General features: G+C 43.0%; 1 protein-coding gene across 2 annotated transcripts; it reads left to right on the forward strand.

The window, feature by feature from the left end:
- The first annotated feature begins 327 nt into the window (after nucleotides 1-327).
- On the forward strand, nucleotides 328-14399 carry ZBTB24 (zinc finger and BTB domain containing 24). 2 transcript variants are annotated; one of them, XM_058021398.1, is made up of 7 exons: nucleotides 328-376; nucleotides 3196-4192; nucleotides 4601-4768; nucleotides 5963-6046; nucleotides 6777-6860; nucleotides 9118-9199; nucleotides 10082-14399. In XM_058021398.1, the coding sequence occupies exons 2-7, from the start codon at nucleotides 3223-3225 to the stop codon at nucleotides 10893-10895; spliced, it is 2202 nt and encodes a 733-aa protein (XP_057877381.1). In that variant the 5' UTR covers nucleotides 328-376; nucleotides 3196-3222; the 3' UTR covers nucleotides 10896-14399. The 2 variants fall into 2 exon arrangements, with proteins under 2 accessions (XP_057877381.1, XP_057877382.1); XM_058021399.1 differs by lacking the exons at nucleotides 9118-9199; nucleotides 10082-14399 and having other exon boundaries at nucleotides 6698-6849.
- The last annotated feature ends 1912 nt before the right edge of the window (nucleotides 14400-16311 follow it).

Here is a 16311-nt window from a genome sequence, read left to right on the forward strand (position 1 = left end):
CCTGTGGTGCCCAGTGACAGGACGCGAGGGAATGGCCTGAAGTTGTGCCAGGGGAGGGTTAGTTTAAATATTAGGAAAAGGTTTTTCACCCAGAGGGTGGTTGAGCAGTGAACAGGCTCCCCGTGGAAGTAGTCACAACACCAAGCCTGACAGAGTTCAAGGAAAGCATTTGGCAGCGCTCTCTGGTACACGGTGTGTTTTTGGGGACTGCCCTGGGCAGGGCCGGGGGCTGGAACCGGATGATCCGTTTGGGCCCCTTCCCACTCGGGCTGCTCTGTGATTCCGTGCTCTAGTCCCGCCCGTGCTGCGCTCCCTGCGGCAGCGCAGGCGCGGTGCCAGCCCCGGCCCGGAAGTGCAGCGGCGGCGGCGGCGAGCGGTGAGTGCCGAGTGCCGGGCCGGGCGGGCGGCACCGGGCGGGTGCTCCGGGCCCGCGGCTCTCGCGGGGCAGCGCCCGCTCCCTGCTCCCGTCCCACGAGAGATGCGCGGCCTTCCCTTGGGGAGCGGCCCGAAGGGCTCACACGGTGCGCGGGGACGGCGACCCGCACGGTGCCCTTGGCCGTAGCCGTGGCGAGGCCCAGCCCCGGGCCGTGCGCTGCCCCCCGGGGTCGCCTCCCGGGAGCTCCTGAGTCCTTCCATGGCTGGAGCGGAGCGTGAATCCGCACGCACTGCCGGCAGCGTGCGGCCTTCTGCGGAGTACAGCCTCACTCTGTGATGGTGGGGGGGTTTTAGGGAAGTTGCATGATTTGGATTTTGCAGTCAAAATACTAATGCTGTCACCTCCTGGATAAACATCGACGTCCTTCATGCGATCAGAACTCACAAAACACCCACTACCTTGTCTGGAACGCGTGTGGAGGTTAGGGGATGCCTGCAGGCAGAGTTGGCTGCAGCCGTCCAGGAATTCTTATATTGCACGATAAGGCAGGTTGGGTCACACCTGCAGCTGTGCTTTAAGGTGCTCCAGCAACAAACATCGGGCTCACATGCTTTGGAAATGAAAGCTCCCAGATAACGCAATTTGACTCTGCCGTGAACTATTTGGTAGCTGATTAGGGCTAAAGAATCCCTTTTCCACCATCTCAGTAGCATTTAGGTATCATCTGTAGGTAGTGTCTGCTGTTTGGTGGAGCATTTGTTCAGGTCATTGAAACTGTTGCACTAACTGAATACAAATATGTACATTTATGTGTGTTTAATGTGACACTTGTATTATCTTTAGTTTAGTTAGCTGAGTTTTATAAGTAGGACATTTCGGGCATATCTCTCCCATAATATTTGGTGGATTCTTTTGAAATTGATGGATTTTTTTGTTTATTAATAATTTTTGCAAATTTACTGTTGAAGAAGCCTAGCAAGACAAATTGATCGTTAACAGATAACCTTAATGAGCCCTGTATTAGACAGAACCCTTCAAAACACTGCTGTTTCTGTGTTTGTATTACCTACCTTCTTAGGCTGAATCTTAGTAAAGTTAAAAGTGTTGGAAGTGTTAAAAAAGTGAAAGTGTTAAAAAAGAGACATTTTCAGAACGATAGATGGGAGGTAAAAGAGGTTATGAAGTCCTGCCACATTGATACCAGTGAAGTTTTATCACAGAATCACTAGGTTGGAGGAGACCTTTAAGATCATCTAGTCCAACCCATGTCCTAACACCTCAAATAAACCATGGCGTCATTTATTACAGGATTTCCTAGCTTGTTCCTGAGTAAACTGCACTGATCAAACTGCAGTTGACCTTTTTGTTTCCAGTGTGGTGGATTGGTGCTGGCTGGTCACCAGTGCCCATCAGAGCTGCTCCATCACTCCCCTCCTCAGGGGAACTGGGAACAAAGGATATAATAGAAGCTCATGGGTTGAGATAAGAGCAGAGAGAGATCACTCACCAGTTTCCAGCACAGGCAAAACAGACTTGACTTGAGGAAATTACTTTATTGTCAGTGAGATCACTGTCAGGTAATGAGAAATAAACCCAAATCTTCAAACCGCTCACCCCACCTTTCCCTTCTTTCCAGGCTCAGCTTTAGTCCCAGTTTTCTCTACCTCCTCCCACCAGCAGTGCAGGGGGATGGAGAATGGGGGCTGCAGTCAGTTAATTGCACACTGCCTTTGTTTCTCCTTTGACTCCTCACACTCCTCACCTGCTCCAGCGTGGGGTCTCCCACAGGAGACAGTCCTTCCATGAACTACTTTAGCCTGAGTCCTTCCCATGGGCTGCAGTTCTTCACAAAATGCTCCAGCTTGGATCCCTTCCATAGGTACATTCCTTCAGGAACAGCCTGCTCCAGCCTGGGTTCTCCATGGGCTCACAAGTCCTGCCAGCAAACCCATGTCAGTGGGGGCCCCTCTCTCCATGAGGCCATAGGTCCTGCCAGGAGCCTGCTCCAGCACAGGCTTCCAGCCTCTTTCAGGCATCAGCCTGCTCTGGTGTGGGTTCCTCCAGGGGCTGCAGGTGGATCTGTGCTCCACCATGGACCTCCATGGGCTGCAGGGGCACAGCTGCCTCCCCATGGTCTGCACCAGGGCCTGTGGGGGAATCTGGGAATCTCTGCTCTGGCACCTGGAGCAGCTCCTCCATCTGCGCTGACCTTGGTGTCTGCAGGGCTGCTGTTCCCACTGATTCTCGCTCCTCTCTCCAGCTGCAGTTGTGCACATTTCTTTCCCCCCTATTAAATCTGTTGTCCCAGAGGTGATACTACCATCCACTGATGGGCTTAGCCTTGGCCAGCAGTGGGTCCATCTTGGAGCCAGCTGGTGTTAGCTCTGTAAGACATTGGGGAAGCTTCTGATAGCTTCTCACAGAAGCCACCCCTGTAACTGCCCCACTATCAAAGCCTTGCCGTGCAAAGCCAGTGCTGTACTAAGGAGCTATGACCAAGGAATTGTTTCTGTCTGATTGTTTTAGTTTCAGAAGCTAGGGTAGCAAATTCTTTTAGATAATACAGGGTTCACAGTACATCAGAGATTAAAAAAATAGGCAGTAATTCTAAAAAACTATCTGTAGCCTTTTCATAGGATTTTAAAATACTTTTTGAAGAAATTCCATATCAGCAGTAGTGTTGATTTTTCAAAAGCTCAGAGGATTCAGAATTGCTTCAGAAACTCTTGAACTTTGTTACTGGTATAACAAATGATACTTGGGTCTTATAATGCCGACTGTTAAAATAATTTTTTACTAAAGCTATTCTGTTTTTCTAGGCACCTCCTGTAATATTCATAATTAAAATGGCAAAAACAATTGATCCTTCTGAGAAACTGATCATCCACTCCAAAGCTCACAAAGATACCATTCTAGCTAATTTTGAGGAACAAAGAAAAAAGGATTTTCTTTGTGACATTACTCTGATAGTGGAGAATGTGCAATTTAGAGCCCATAAAGCTTTGCTGGCTGCCAGCAGTGAATACTTCTCAATGATGTTTGTAAATGAGGATGAAATAGGGCAGTCAGTTTATATGTTGGAGGGAATGGTGGCAGACACCTTTGGAGTTCTGCTAGAATTTATTTACACTGGTTGCCTCTGTGCCAGTGAGAAAAGCACAGAACAAATCCTGGCTACTGCACAGCTGCTGAAAGTAACTGACTTGGTCTGGGCCTGTACAGACTACCTGGAAAGCCGCAGCCCAGGCAGTGCATTGCCAGCTCCAGCTGAAAGTGTAGCCTCTGTTGTTGCAAGTGACAGGAAAAATGATGATCCACCAAAGCGAAAACGGGGGCGGCCAAGGAAAATCAAGATTGTCCAAGAGGAAGAAGAAGAAGAATCAGGAGCAAATTCTGCCAAAGATGGGCAGCTGAGAGAGAACAACTCTGTGCAAAATGAGCAAAATTATATGAAAAAAGACACTGAAGTAGAAGAAACAGTTGCCAATGAACAGGCTTCAGTGGGGAAAGATGGAGAAGAAAGTGAACCTGCTTGTAGCTCAGAGGCTGCTGTTGATCTATCAGCTGAGAAGGATGAAAACTACGATCCCAAATCTGAAGGAATACAGAGCACTCAGAGCCGTTACAGCAAACGTAGAATAAGGAGATCAATCAAACTAAAAGATTACAAACTTCTTGGGGATGAGGATGAGAAAGGACTGGCAAAGAGAGCTGATGGAAAAAGAAAGCGTATGGGTTCTGAAGCTCGCTGTAAAGACTGTGGCAAAGTATTTAAGTACAGTCATTTCTTGGCTATTCACCAGCGAAGCCATACAGGTAGGCCTTGACAGACTGCTACTGCTTTTGGGTTAGATTAAGGAATGCTGCCAAAGGCAAGTGACTCTTGAGGTGTTGGTTGTTGACTACAGCAAGAATATCCAAAATAGCATGCTGGTCCAAATTACGGTTTGTTCTGTGTCTGCTGTTTTATTCTTGTCAGCAGATCTCAGAACCTTTATGTCTCACCTAGATTTCAGAGTAATTAATAATTTCATTGTTTAAGCACTGAATTATATGGCAATAGCTAAAGAATTATTTTATTCCTGTGTGAAGCTTGCCTCTTTACCACTAATCGAGACTAATTTTTTCAGTAGCTACAACATTGCAATGCATCTCACTATCAGCTTAGACTTTCTAGTGAGAAATGATGCATCTATGCCTAAAAATGTTGTCTTTTGCTTTCAGGGGAATGCCCTTTTAAATGCAGTGAGTGTGGCAAAGGCTTTTCCCAGAAGCATTCTCTTCAAGTGCATGAGCGGATGCATACCGGGGAACGGCCGTACACGTGCACCATTTGCAGTAAGGCTCTGACCACAAAGCATTCTCTTCTGGAGCACATGAGCCTACATTCAGGTAAATACTTCAAGGCAAATGTATCTCTGCTGCAAGAATTTGCCTTTCTGAAAACAAGGTACTTCTGATTCATCTTGTGTATACTGGTGTCACATTCCACTAAGGGAAACTGTGAGGAGTTCTTTTAAAAATGGATAGTCAGGAACAAAATAATGTCAAACGAGACAAACTTTGTATCTGAGAATCTTTTATTGGTAATGAAAAAAACAAAATGAAAATAAGTTATCCTGCTAAAGAGAGTTAGAGAAGATAGAACAAGAGGAAGAAATATGGGAGAGGAATGGGAGGAGAGAGGGGAGACATAGAGGAAAGAAGGCTTTACCACCAGAGGTCGGGGAGTGCCGTCAAGGTGGGGGATGTGGATGCTGCCAGCCTGGGCACGGCTCCTGCAGTGACGGGCAGCTGGACACAAGGTGAGGGCTGCTCAGGCAGGAGGTCCAGAGCCCTGGACACAGCTGTGGCAAGGATCACAGCAGTGGGCTGGCTGGGAGGTGGGCGGGGTTGGACGCAGGGACATTGGGACAAAGCAGACAGGGAGTGGTCAGGGACACAGGGAGGCAGGACAGACACAAGGGTGAGCAAGAGCCAGCGAGGGCAAGAGAGCCAAAAGGCACACTGGGGCCAGGGCAAAAAGCATAAGACTCTAAAAGCGCCAAATCAAAACCAAGTTGCAAAAAGCCCCTCGAATCACCAAGCCTCAGAAGCAAAAGCACAGTCTGACAAAAGCCCCAAAACAAAAGCCCAACTCAAAAAGCAAGTTTGAAAAGCCCTGGGACTTGTGACACAGTTACATTTCATGCTCCGGCTCCTCCGAAAGTCCACCTGCTGACAGGAGACCATTGGCCCAGTCCAATGTCCCAGTGCAGTCCATTGGCAGAGACCTTTTGCCATCTGACTGGAGAGTGTCTATGGGGTACAGTGTCTTCAGTGTTCCCCTCCTGACTGCCTGTCCCATGCCAGACATGAACTGGTTGCCAGGAAAGGTCTCCCCAGAGACAAGGCTTTCCTCCATCTTTCCCCAGGTGCCTCCTGGGCGTGGCTCATGTGCAACCCCTCTCCCATGTGCCTCTGACAGCCATTGTTGAGGCAAATCAAAACTGAATTGGCTCCTCACAGCTGACTTTTGTATTTTATTTATTTCCTTACACTTACTTTGGATGTGGCTTACCTTTTAATAAGTGATTTTCTCTACAGGGCAGAAGGCTTTTACCTGCGATCAGTGTGGGAAATACTTCAGCCAAAAGAGACAGCTCAAGAGCCACTATCGACTACACTCAGGTATAACAAGTTTGGGTTGAGGACCTGGCTTACAGTCCATGCTGATTTGTCCTCCTAAAGATTGACTTAGGCTGAAAGTTCTTTCTCGGTGATGTATTCAGTCTCTGCTACCTTGGTGTGTCCTGTGTTGGACAGGTATAAAACAGTGAATAGGGTGAAAAAGACATGATGGCGTGTAGTAAATGCAACGTGTAGGAAAGTGTTTAGTTGAGAAGGGCTCTTATGATGATTAAAAATTAGTTACACTGTATTTGACATACAACTTGATTATTTTAGCCCTGCTGTCCATGCTGTATAGAAGCTGTGAATTGTATAAACAATTATGTCTGCTGCCTGGTATGCAAATTGCATTGTAGTTGCCCACTATTTGGACTAGTAAAGACATACAGGCTTTAGGAAGTGTTCTTCTCACTTCTGGAATGGGATGGAGCTACAAAAAGAGGAAGTGGTGGAGAAAATCAGAATTTACAAAGCTTCAGAATTTAAAAAGCTTCAAGTGAAGGTGTTTTTGGGTAGGAGCAGGTGTCAGTCCCCTCTTTTCCTGTGGTAATACTAAATTGAGAAATAGGAGTGTGACAGTTAAGATAGGGAGGAGGCAGTGAATCACCTTCTGTTTTATCCCTATATTATAGCAAAGTGGTTATTTTACAGGAAAGTGCTTTAACAAAGATCACTGAAGAGATACAGGGGATCACTTATGCACTGACACTTTTTTTGTTATTGCGACAAGGCCGTTCACTGCCGGAATGCAACCAGTGTCGTCGCAAATTCATGGATGCAGCTCAGCTAAAGAAACATCTAAGAACACACACAGGTAATGTTGTACCTTGAGTTTTGTGGGGTTTGTGATTGTTTTTTTCTTGAAGTTACAGGGACAAAAATATGTTAAGCAAATTACATTTGTCTCTGTGGCATGAACTTCTGCTCTACTTGTGCATAATGATGCCTGTGTTGCTAATGAAGAGATTTGACATCAAGAATGCAGGAGCACAAAAAAGCTTGTGTTACAGCAGCACAGAAGCAGTGCCTATTACAGGAAGAGGGCTTTTTTCCCCAGTTTTATAAAACCTGCTGCAGAAAATGCCAGTTAGCTTTCACATGATAGAATCCTGGACTGAGAATTCAGTTTGTTGGGAGAGTAGTATCCAGCATGTATCAGGCTTGCAGTGAGCTGACAAGCAACAGAAGGTGTGTGTCCTTAATGAGTTGGACACCTCTGTCTGTGAGGGATGGGTGCTTATGAAACGTGCTGTGACCAGGAAAATAATTATTTCCATTTAGCTTTTACTGTGCCGTAATAAACCAGATGTTGAGAGGAGATGGGCTGGGAGGGATGATTTAATGCAAGTGCGTCAGAGGGTGTTTTAAGAGATTTAGAGGGCAGGCTGGTAATGAATCACTGGATAACAGAGATAAAAATGTTGATCTATCCTCTCATAATAGCAAGGCATAAACTTCATAAAATACTTCTCTTTGAAGAATAAGTTCATAAGGTGACATGTGAATAATTTTGTCTTTTAAAGTAACTAGAAACAGTGGCAATTGTTTCCTCACAAAATCAAATTATTCTTAAGTGTGTTGCTTGCAGTTGTAATACATAACTCATTCTCAAGCATACTTTATCTCATTCATTTCCTTCTCTTTTCTAAGTGAAAAAGATTTAAATTTTCTGGGATATGCTAAGGCCAAAACTTGTCCTTCTGGGAGCTTTTGGTTATCCAGAATAGTGCTAGCATATGATACTTACATAATTTTGTATGGAGAACTCAGTGTTGACACACGCAAGAGTTTTGTATCTGAAGCTGATACAGCTCTCTAAATGTAGTGGGAAATGAGTTTGGGGTGGGAAATGAGAAGAGGAAGCTTACTAGCAAGGAAAGTTGCAAAAATATATGAGCTAAGCTGATTTTTAGCATAAACTGGCTTGCAATATATTTTGCTACTAGAAAAGACAGGCAAGATACAGCCAGTATTAACTATATAGAAATAATAATTCACCTGTCCCATCCCAAAAGCAAAGTACAATTCCAAGGCATTTGGGGGACAGGGGTTCACATAGATAGAACTGTTCTACTCTGGCAGGAGTTTGGTAACACTGTTGTAACAATACTGTCTACTTGGGAAGTTACTCCTGTTTTCAGTAGCAAGCTGGGACTGGGTGACCAAGGTCCCTTCTGACCAATGTTTCTTGTTCTCTCATCCTTTATCCATGCCCTCCAAAGCCACATGAAAGCTGGTAAGCATTGCAGTTCTATGCTAAATGGGAAGCTTCCTTGGAAACTGGCTGCTGCCCAATCCCTGGGTTTGGTGTGCTTTGATGGTGTGAATTACCACAGTGGTGATCTGGATTCTCGTGTCTGGTGTCTTAAAGAGCCTCACTGCTACATGGATTTGTTATGGTGTGAATTAGGATTTGCTTTGGTTGGGTAGTATCTGTTTCTTATGAACTTTCTTATAATTTAATTTGGCCTCTCTGCTTCTACTCAATTATCATCAAAATTCCAAATGCACTGAAAAAAACCCCAACAAATAAACAAAAAATCCCCAAACAAACTCACATTTTATTTAACTCATGATAATTTAATTTTTTTCTAACTGGTGTTTCCAGACTATCATAGGCCTAGTGTGATGGAGCCTTATAGAAAGCCGGGCAAGTTGTTAAGATAGTGGCCTAATTTTCCAGCTTTGGAAGTTTGGGCTTACTCATGTGGATGGTGCTGCACGTGAACGTGGCATTAATGCCAGGGTTCAGGGACAGCCTTTTTCAGAGTGTTTCTGTTCCATGTAGAACACACACATCTGTGCCATAGGTACAGCTTTTTGTTGCTTTGGGGGCTTGGATCACCTAATTCTTCTTCAAAGGGGAGAAATGCTAGAGCTGTACATTTAAAGTGTTATACCCTCATTTTGACTAGTGAGTTCATTCAGTTTTGGATATCTGCCGAACCATGGCAGAAGTGTGAGGAGCCATCAGTGCACGCTTGATACTGTATATGGTAAAACACAAAATGTTTTTAATGAATTGATGAAAAGTGCTATTTCAAAAGGAAAGTCGCATTTCTTTTTGATAGGTGAGAAGCCCTTCACTTGTGAGATTTGTGGCAAATCATTTACAGCTAAAAGTTCACTTCAGACTCACATTAGAATTCACAGGTAAAGTATGTCTTATTTTCATTACATTCTTTTAAAATGCAACTTGTAGTCTTATAACTAGAAGTAGTGCTTATTTAACTGTAGAACGGTCAGGACTTGTTTGCATTTTGAATGATTGTTAAAAATTTAACATTTTTGCTTAATCTATGTAAGGAAAAAATTGGTAGTGGAAAGTACTGAAGTCCTAAATGCTCATGCACCAAGATATTGTTAGAGTCTTCTTTGGTGTTTTGTGTCTGTTCACTGACAGTGTACTTACTGCTATACTATTTTTGTGAAAATTTTACTGTACATTTTGTTTAAGAGCAGAACAGTAGCTGTGGTGTATCAAGGTTGTTGGAGCATTGTCCTGTTGTCCCGTGAGCTATCCTGTCTCTTTAACAGCATTAGTTGTCTTTTACCCCTGTCAGTGCAGTGCATTGCATAAAGACATGTTAGATTTTAAATCACTGGAGAACTGTTGTCTAAGAAAACATTTCCAGTAAAATTTCTTGTCCTTTTGACACAGGCAGCAAGTTAGGATTTGGAAACTTCTTTTTGGTTTGAAGTCCACACTGTTAATGAATGTTCTTAAAATGGTCAGTGCTTAGAATTGCACAATGTTGTTGCATTCTTGTCAAGGTCTAGCAGCATAGAACTTGTACCTCTGTTTTTATCAGAGTAAGGCAGTTATCGCTGTAGCTCTGGAGTGTATAACAGTTTGTGATGTCAAATAGAGATAATCAGGAGATCAAATAGAGGATGTTTTTAACACTACCCTTTAAGTACTTACAATTTAGAAAAACAATGTAATCATTTAAGTATTTTATTACAGAATAAGTTTCAGAAAGCAGCATTGTCAAAGTGAATATTTTAATGAGATCAAGTTCTTTCCTTTTGCAGAGGAGAAAAGCCATATTCTTGTGATATATGTGGAAAATCCTTCTCTGATTCCAGTGCTAAGAGAAGACATTGTATCTTACACACAGGCAAAAAGCCTTTTGCCTGCCCAGAATGTAGTTTGCAGTTTGCTCGTCTGGACAACCTGAAGTCTCATTTGAAAATTCACAGCAAGGAAAAGCAGTTTCAGGAAGGCAGCGCTGCCCTGAGCGCCAACGCTCATCCGGAAGAAGTGCGAAACATTCTCCAGCTGCAGCAGTACCAACTTGCCACCTCGGGAGGGCAGGAAATTCAGCTGCTGGTTACGGATGCAGTACACAACATCAACTTCATGCCCAGCCACAATCAAGGCATCAGCATTGTGACCACGGAAAGTGCCCCCAGCATGACCACAGAGCAGGCTGCCAACCTCGCGCTCCTTGCGCAGCCGCCGCAGCAGCTGCAAAACTTGTTGCTTTCAGCTCAGCAGGAGCAAGCAGAACAAATTCAAAGTATCAATATGATTGCAAACCAAATAGAGGCTGCCCAGCCTGAACAAATGCATGTCATCACTCTTTCCAAGGAAGCACTGGAACATCTCCATGCTCATCAAGGACAAAATGAACAAATCCACTTGCCGGGATCTTCACATCCAGCTCAGCACGTGCAGCTGGCTCAGGAATCAAGTCAGCAGTCCCCCTCTAACCACGACACGGTTCCTTCCCATCAAGTCAGTGAGGAACAGAATCAAAGTGTACTTGTTTCTGAATCCCATCAGCAGCCTCTGTCAGTGAATGAGTCATCTCCTGAGCATCCTATCCAGGGACAGGCTTTCTGAAATGCTTGTTTGTCAGCAGACGGCTGGGCTAGAGAATGCTTCTCATCCCAGCAGGGATTACGTGTGTCACGTGTGTTTTTTTGCAACATAAGCTATCCAAGCATAAGCATTTCTTGGTGATTTTGGATGAGTGACTCAATTTCCTTAACCATATTTATTTTAGACTGCTTTGTTTTTCTGGATTGGTATTTCTTTACCATACTTAGTCCTCACAAGTATCTCACAAGCAATTAATGTGGGGTTTTGTGCCTCATTCACATCTCTGCCTCCTGAGGAGATATTTAGCCCTTATTTGCATTTCTGAGTGACTCTTCAGAGAAGTTCACCTGGCTGGTAGGAGAACAATGTTTAGGACATCTGTGGATCACAAAGTACCACTTCCCTGTCAAACTTAACGTTATACCTGAGCTATTGTCAAGCTTAAGACAACCAGTACTTTTTGCAAAGCAAACACCATATTTCTTCTGTTTAATGAGCTTTCTCTCTGCAGGTTAATGTATAATTCTCTATGTAATCATTCCCTGAAGTGCATTATGAGTTACTGACTACCAGATTCATTTGGTTTGAGTTGAAACTGTTTGCAGCCTTTAACTAGCCCTGAATCTTCCCTCCTATTTACCATGTGCTGTACACATCTTTCTCCTCAGAAACATTTAAGCCATTGCACTTGAATAGTGGCAATGAGATGCAATGGTTACACTGGAGAACTGAAACCCCACAGATTCTGCTCTGTTAGTTCTGCCACTCACTCTCTGTGTGACTGTGGGCAAGGGAGTTGACCTCTGTGCCTTATTTCATCATCTAGTAAGTGGGGGATAGTGTTCACACACTCTGCCAAGCACTTTGAAGAGCTCTTGATGTTGAAAGCACTGTCTCTTGAAGTGCAAAACCCTCTTCCTGACAGGATTCTGTCTAAGCTTAGGAACCACTGTATATTTAAAGTGTTATTTTTTGTACTTTTGAAAGAAGAACATAATCTTACTTTAATATATGTTAAGACTGGTAATTGTTTATGTGAGGATTCAAACAATGAAGAGCATCACTTCAGATCTTAACAAGTTACATAAATGGGGCACATCACTTAAAGTTGTGCAGCTATTTTTGTTGACTAAATTAGATGTGTACAGATTGTTTTCAATGACTGACTGCTAACAAAAAAGATTTAACATGGTAATAAAATGCCTTGCCAAAATACATGCTTTCTGTTTTCAGGTTTGACTACTGGTAACACCTTTGCACTGGAGTGTTAAAATCCAGATAAAATGCCACTGTTACTTAAAAGAACATACTCAATTGTCACTTCAGCTTTAAAATGTCATATTTGTGATTTATATGAATGTTTATGTTACAACAAACAAAAAATTCTAAAAAACATGGTGAATTTAAAAGCAAAATTACCCACAATTTTATATTTTTTTTTGTTCCAAGTCCAGACTACTTGGCCTGCTCCTGACTGCATGCTGCAGAAGTTTGGCTAAGTATCTCCATGTGGTCAAAGTACTGGATCACTTTTATATGAATGGATCATGATAAGGGTAGACAGTGGGAATAAATCAATGCAAAGGTGTTTAGGCTTTTCACCTTTCCTCTCAGAATGGAGAAATAAAATTGGCATCCATTCTGCCACCAAAGTGAACCAGCATATTCTGCAGTTCTGCCTGAGAAGCCTGAAGTCCAGATGTTGTAAGAGCAGATAAATAAATACAGTAAAGCCTGTTACAACACTTATGACAATGCTGCTGATTAATTGTATAAGCTTACAGTAAATATTCTGGCAGTTTAATCCTAAACTTCTGCTTTTATCTAAAACATTGTACAGTGCAGCCAGACTACTGTGTGGTCATAAGTTTTCAGGAACCTGCACAGAATTCATTGTCAGCCATATATTTACGAGTCCTGAAATGCTTAAAACCAGGTTACAAGCTAAATTCTGAGGCTACCAATCAAGGAACTGTTCAATACTTTTCTTCTTTGAACTTTGTTATGTTCGTTATGCAGTTATCCTTGCAGGGTTCAGTTCCATGCTGCTGTTTGAAAACACGGGACACTTCCATATACTGATTTCTCAGTGCTTTCCCTGCCACTAAAAAACCTGAAGTTTGGTCTTTGGAATTCTGTTTTGCTTTTCTGCAGATAACCAGTGAAGAAACAAGCTGCTGTGAATAGCAGGGCAATGACTAATCTTGCACCCTGCATTGCTTAAACTGTCAGCACATATTGTAGCTTGCACTCAAGAAGCTGGCGTGACTTCTCATATCAACAAATGTTGCTTTTTGAACACCATTTGCTTTCTTTCTAGTGAATGCCTTTCTCTTAAAAGATGAAAATTAATCCTTTTTCTGTGTGTGCATTTTTAAAAGGCTTCAGCTGAAGTCTAGGATTGCTTTGAATTAGAAAGGAAACCACTTCAGCCTTGTTTTTCAGTCCAGCTGCCACTAATAATGATTTAGGAAAAAAAAGCATCCCTTAGAAACTATGTTTCAGAACAGCTCTCTAAATATCTTTACTCCTTAGCCAGTAAACACCTTAACTTCGCTTTTTCTCACATAGACTAATCCTAACAAATCCGTCTCGCTGCTTTCTACGTTAAAATGAGATTAAGGTTTTAGACGTAAATGCAGGGCAGTAAGAGGACTACAGAAAGATCTGGGTTTGTAAGCATTTAACACCCTTGTGTGTTATCTCTGCTCAATTTGTAAGTTACCCAGTGTGGTTGAACTCTGATAGGATCTCGCTTTTTTTTTTTTTCCAAATGCAAGTTTGTTAGATTTTGGCTTTTTCTGAAGATTTTGGTTGGTTCTCCAGGTGCAAGTTGAAACAAATCCCCGAGAGGGAAAGCAAACACACTCTGAAGCCTGCATTTGTCTGTTGTGTGTGTAATTCCCCTGCTTGGCTTTCCAGTCCAGCATCTTGGGTTTTGATAAATTAATATCAGAGTATTTATTTCATATAGGCTGTAAAAGTAAATTACCCTGCCAATAGGAAAAGAAAGTGCTACTAGGGATTGTACAGCAATTTTTTCTTAGCATCTAAGAGGAAAAGGAGAGGAGTCTACCTCATCACAAATTCTTCCAACTCAATGCCTATTCACAGGTTAAAATTAAGGATATTGAGCCTGGCATTGATCTTGCCAGTTGTCGAGGAAAGAGTTTTGCTTGCATTTCTTTGTTTGTGAAAGACTCATTTCAGTGTTGTAGCTGGTTAGTCATCGTGGTGAAGGTCATGGTTGGTGTTTGCTAATGCCTGTCCTGGTGTGCTTGGATGTGGGGTTTTTCAGTCTTTTCCCACTTCACCTTAACTGTGGAAGCTAGTATGGGATTCATTCCTAATCACCAACCCTGTGCCTGTGTGAGCACAGCAGCTGGGTATGTTTCCTGTCTCTCCATGTTTTCCAAGCCTGCAGCAGACTGTGTCCCTGCCAGTATCCTGTGTGAGTATGGTTATCCCAGAGAAGCTGAGTCTGAGCTGGGAGTGCCTGGGAGGGGGCCAGTTTGCACAGCAGGCGTGCCCCAGCGTGCGGGAGCAGCCAAGGCTCCTTCCTGGCCATGCTTATCTTCACATGGGCAGAAGTCCATCTGAGCAGGCCTTTTTCCCAGTCCTCCTGCACTGCAGGTTCTTGCTAAGAGCAGAGAAGGAAGAAGTAATGCCTACTCTGCAGAGCTATGATGTCAGGACCGCTTTTACTTAGTCATTAGAGACTAATTAAAGAGTCTGCTTCTTGCGGAGTCGCAGTCCCATGAGCTAAAGCAGTTCTCTGTGTTGTAGCCCTTTTCAGATCATCTATAAAACACGGTGAACAATAAATGGTTTTCCACAACAGAGGGACTACTGATCATATCTGTCCCAAGCAATTCTTCCAAATGGAAAAACCCATCCAGGCATATTCTCAGCATCTCAGTGTAGGACGCTTACTGGTCATTTCTGGCTAATATTTTAATCCTACCTAATTGAAAGTATCTTTGGAATAGCAGGAAGCAGACTTTGCTTTACTTAGCAACCTTCCTACCCTGTCCTGCAAATTTTTCTGACATGAGGAAGAATTTCCCTGTGTGACTAACTGTATGTACTGCAACACATTGCCCAGAGAAATTGTGGAGTCTCCCTCACTGGAGGGAGAACTGCCTGGACACAATCCTGTGCCCCTGTGCTCTGGGTTGACCCTGCTTGAGCAGGGAGGTTGGACCAGATGACCACTGTGGCCCCTTCCAACCCTGACCCATTCTGTGATTTGGTGATTTTACTTGCCCTTCACCAAGATGTCTCTCAGTGACCCCTAGCAGCTCTGCTTTAGTATCATCATGTAGGGGTCTCTCTCAAATACATGTGTTGTGTGCATATGTATAACTTTTTTTTAATTAATTTTGTCTGCTTTCTCTTCTGTTTCTTAGTTTTTTTCAGATGCTATTTTGGACTGGAAGGAACTGAAACAGCTGCAGCTGCACCAGGTGGAGAAGTTTGGACCAAGAAAACCCTCTAAGAATCACACGGAAGCAAAACTCTTGGGTCTTGTGTCAGGGTATGTGTGCATTCTTCAAAGGACTTCAGGTTTCCAAGAGCACTGCTGCACATCCTTTGAAAGGCTTTCAGGATCATTGTTTAAAGGTACTGCACAGTCTCATGTGCTTTCCATGTTTTTCTTTGTGGTAATTGCTTTCCTCTCTGAACTGTATGCAGCACAGCACATATGCCACAGCTGGCAAGCAGAACAGCACCAGCTAATTCACATCTAACTATTGCCACCCACAGAACATTTATCCTCACCTGAGTACTACAAACAGGCCTGCAGAACAATATCATGTTGTCATAAAGAGGTAATAGAGTCTAAAATTAATATTAGTCACCCTGTTCAGGATTTTAATATATGTCATTTTCATAATTGGCAACCTGTTGAATAGAATTTAATGCACCTGAATCACCAAGTGATGAGAAAAGAAGTGGAGAAATAATAAGCAGAGTAGATTGAGACAAGTGGTGGTTCTTGGCATGCTTTTCTTATAAAAGAAACCCAACATAAATTTTCAGAAAAATAGTCCTGTAACGCTTCTTAGGCTAATCATTGCTTTTCTTTTTGACTTTGACTGTCAGGTGACTATTATGTTTATAGTTAATTCCCTTTCTTGCCCACAATGACAGTGAGAATGTATAGAAATTATCAGTTAAAAAAAAAAAGAAAGGTTTTTTTTCAACGAAAAAGGATTAATGGGAGCCAGTCCTATGTATGTGCAGAATTAAATTTCAATAACAGAACTTCTTATGTGTAAGTTCAAGCACATTGACAAAATGAAGACATCAATCTCAGGATTTTAAAAAAAATTATATGTAGTGGATTGCTCTGGGTTTAATCCTTAAATGTTATGGTGCAAAAAGGAGAAAAGGGATGTTTCAAAAAGCCCAATAAACTTCAGTTGTATTAATC

Source organism: Melospiza georgiana, chromosome 3 (assembly GCF_028018845.1).
Source record: "Melospiza georgiana isolate bMelGeo1 chromosome 3, bMelGeo1.pri, whole genome shotgun sequence".
In the NCBI taxonomy this organism is placed as follows: domain Eukaryota; kingdom Metazoa; phylum Chordata; class Aves; order Passeriformes; family Passerellidae; genus Melospiza; species Melospiza georgiana.

Coding starts and splice junctions, on each gene's coding strand:
- ZBTB24 (XM_058021398.1), top strand. CDS start 3,223: ATGGCAAAAACAATTGATCCTTCTGAGAAACTGATCATCCACTCCAAA. Junction 6,047..6,776: donor CCACTATCGACTACACTCAG/GTATAACAAGTT, acceptor TATTGCGACAAG/GCCGTTCACTGCCGGAATGC. Junction 9,200..10,081: donor ACTCACATTAGAATTCACAG/GTAAAGTATGTC, acceptor TTCCTTTTGCAG/AGGAGAAAAGCCATATTCTT.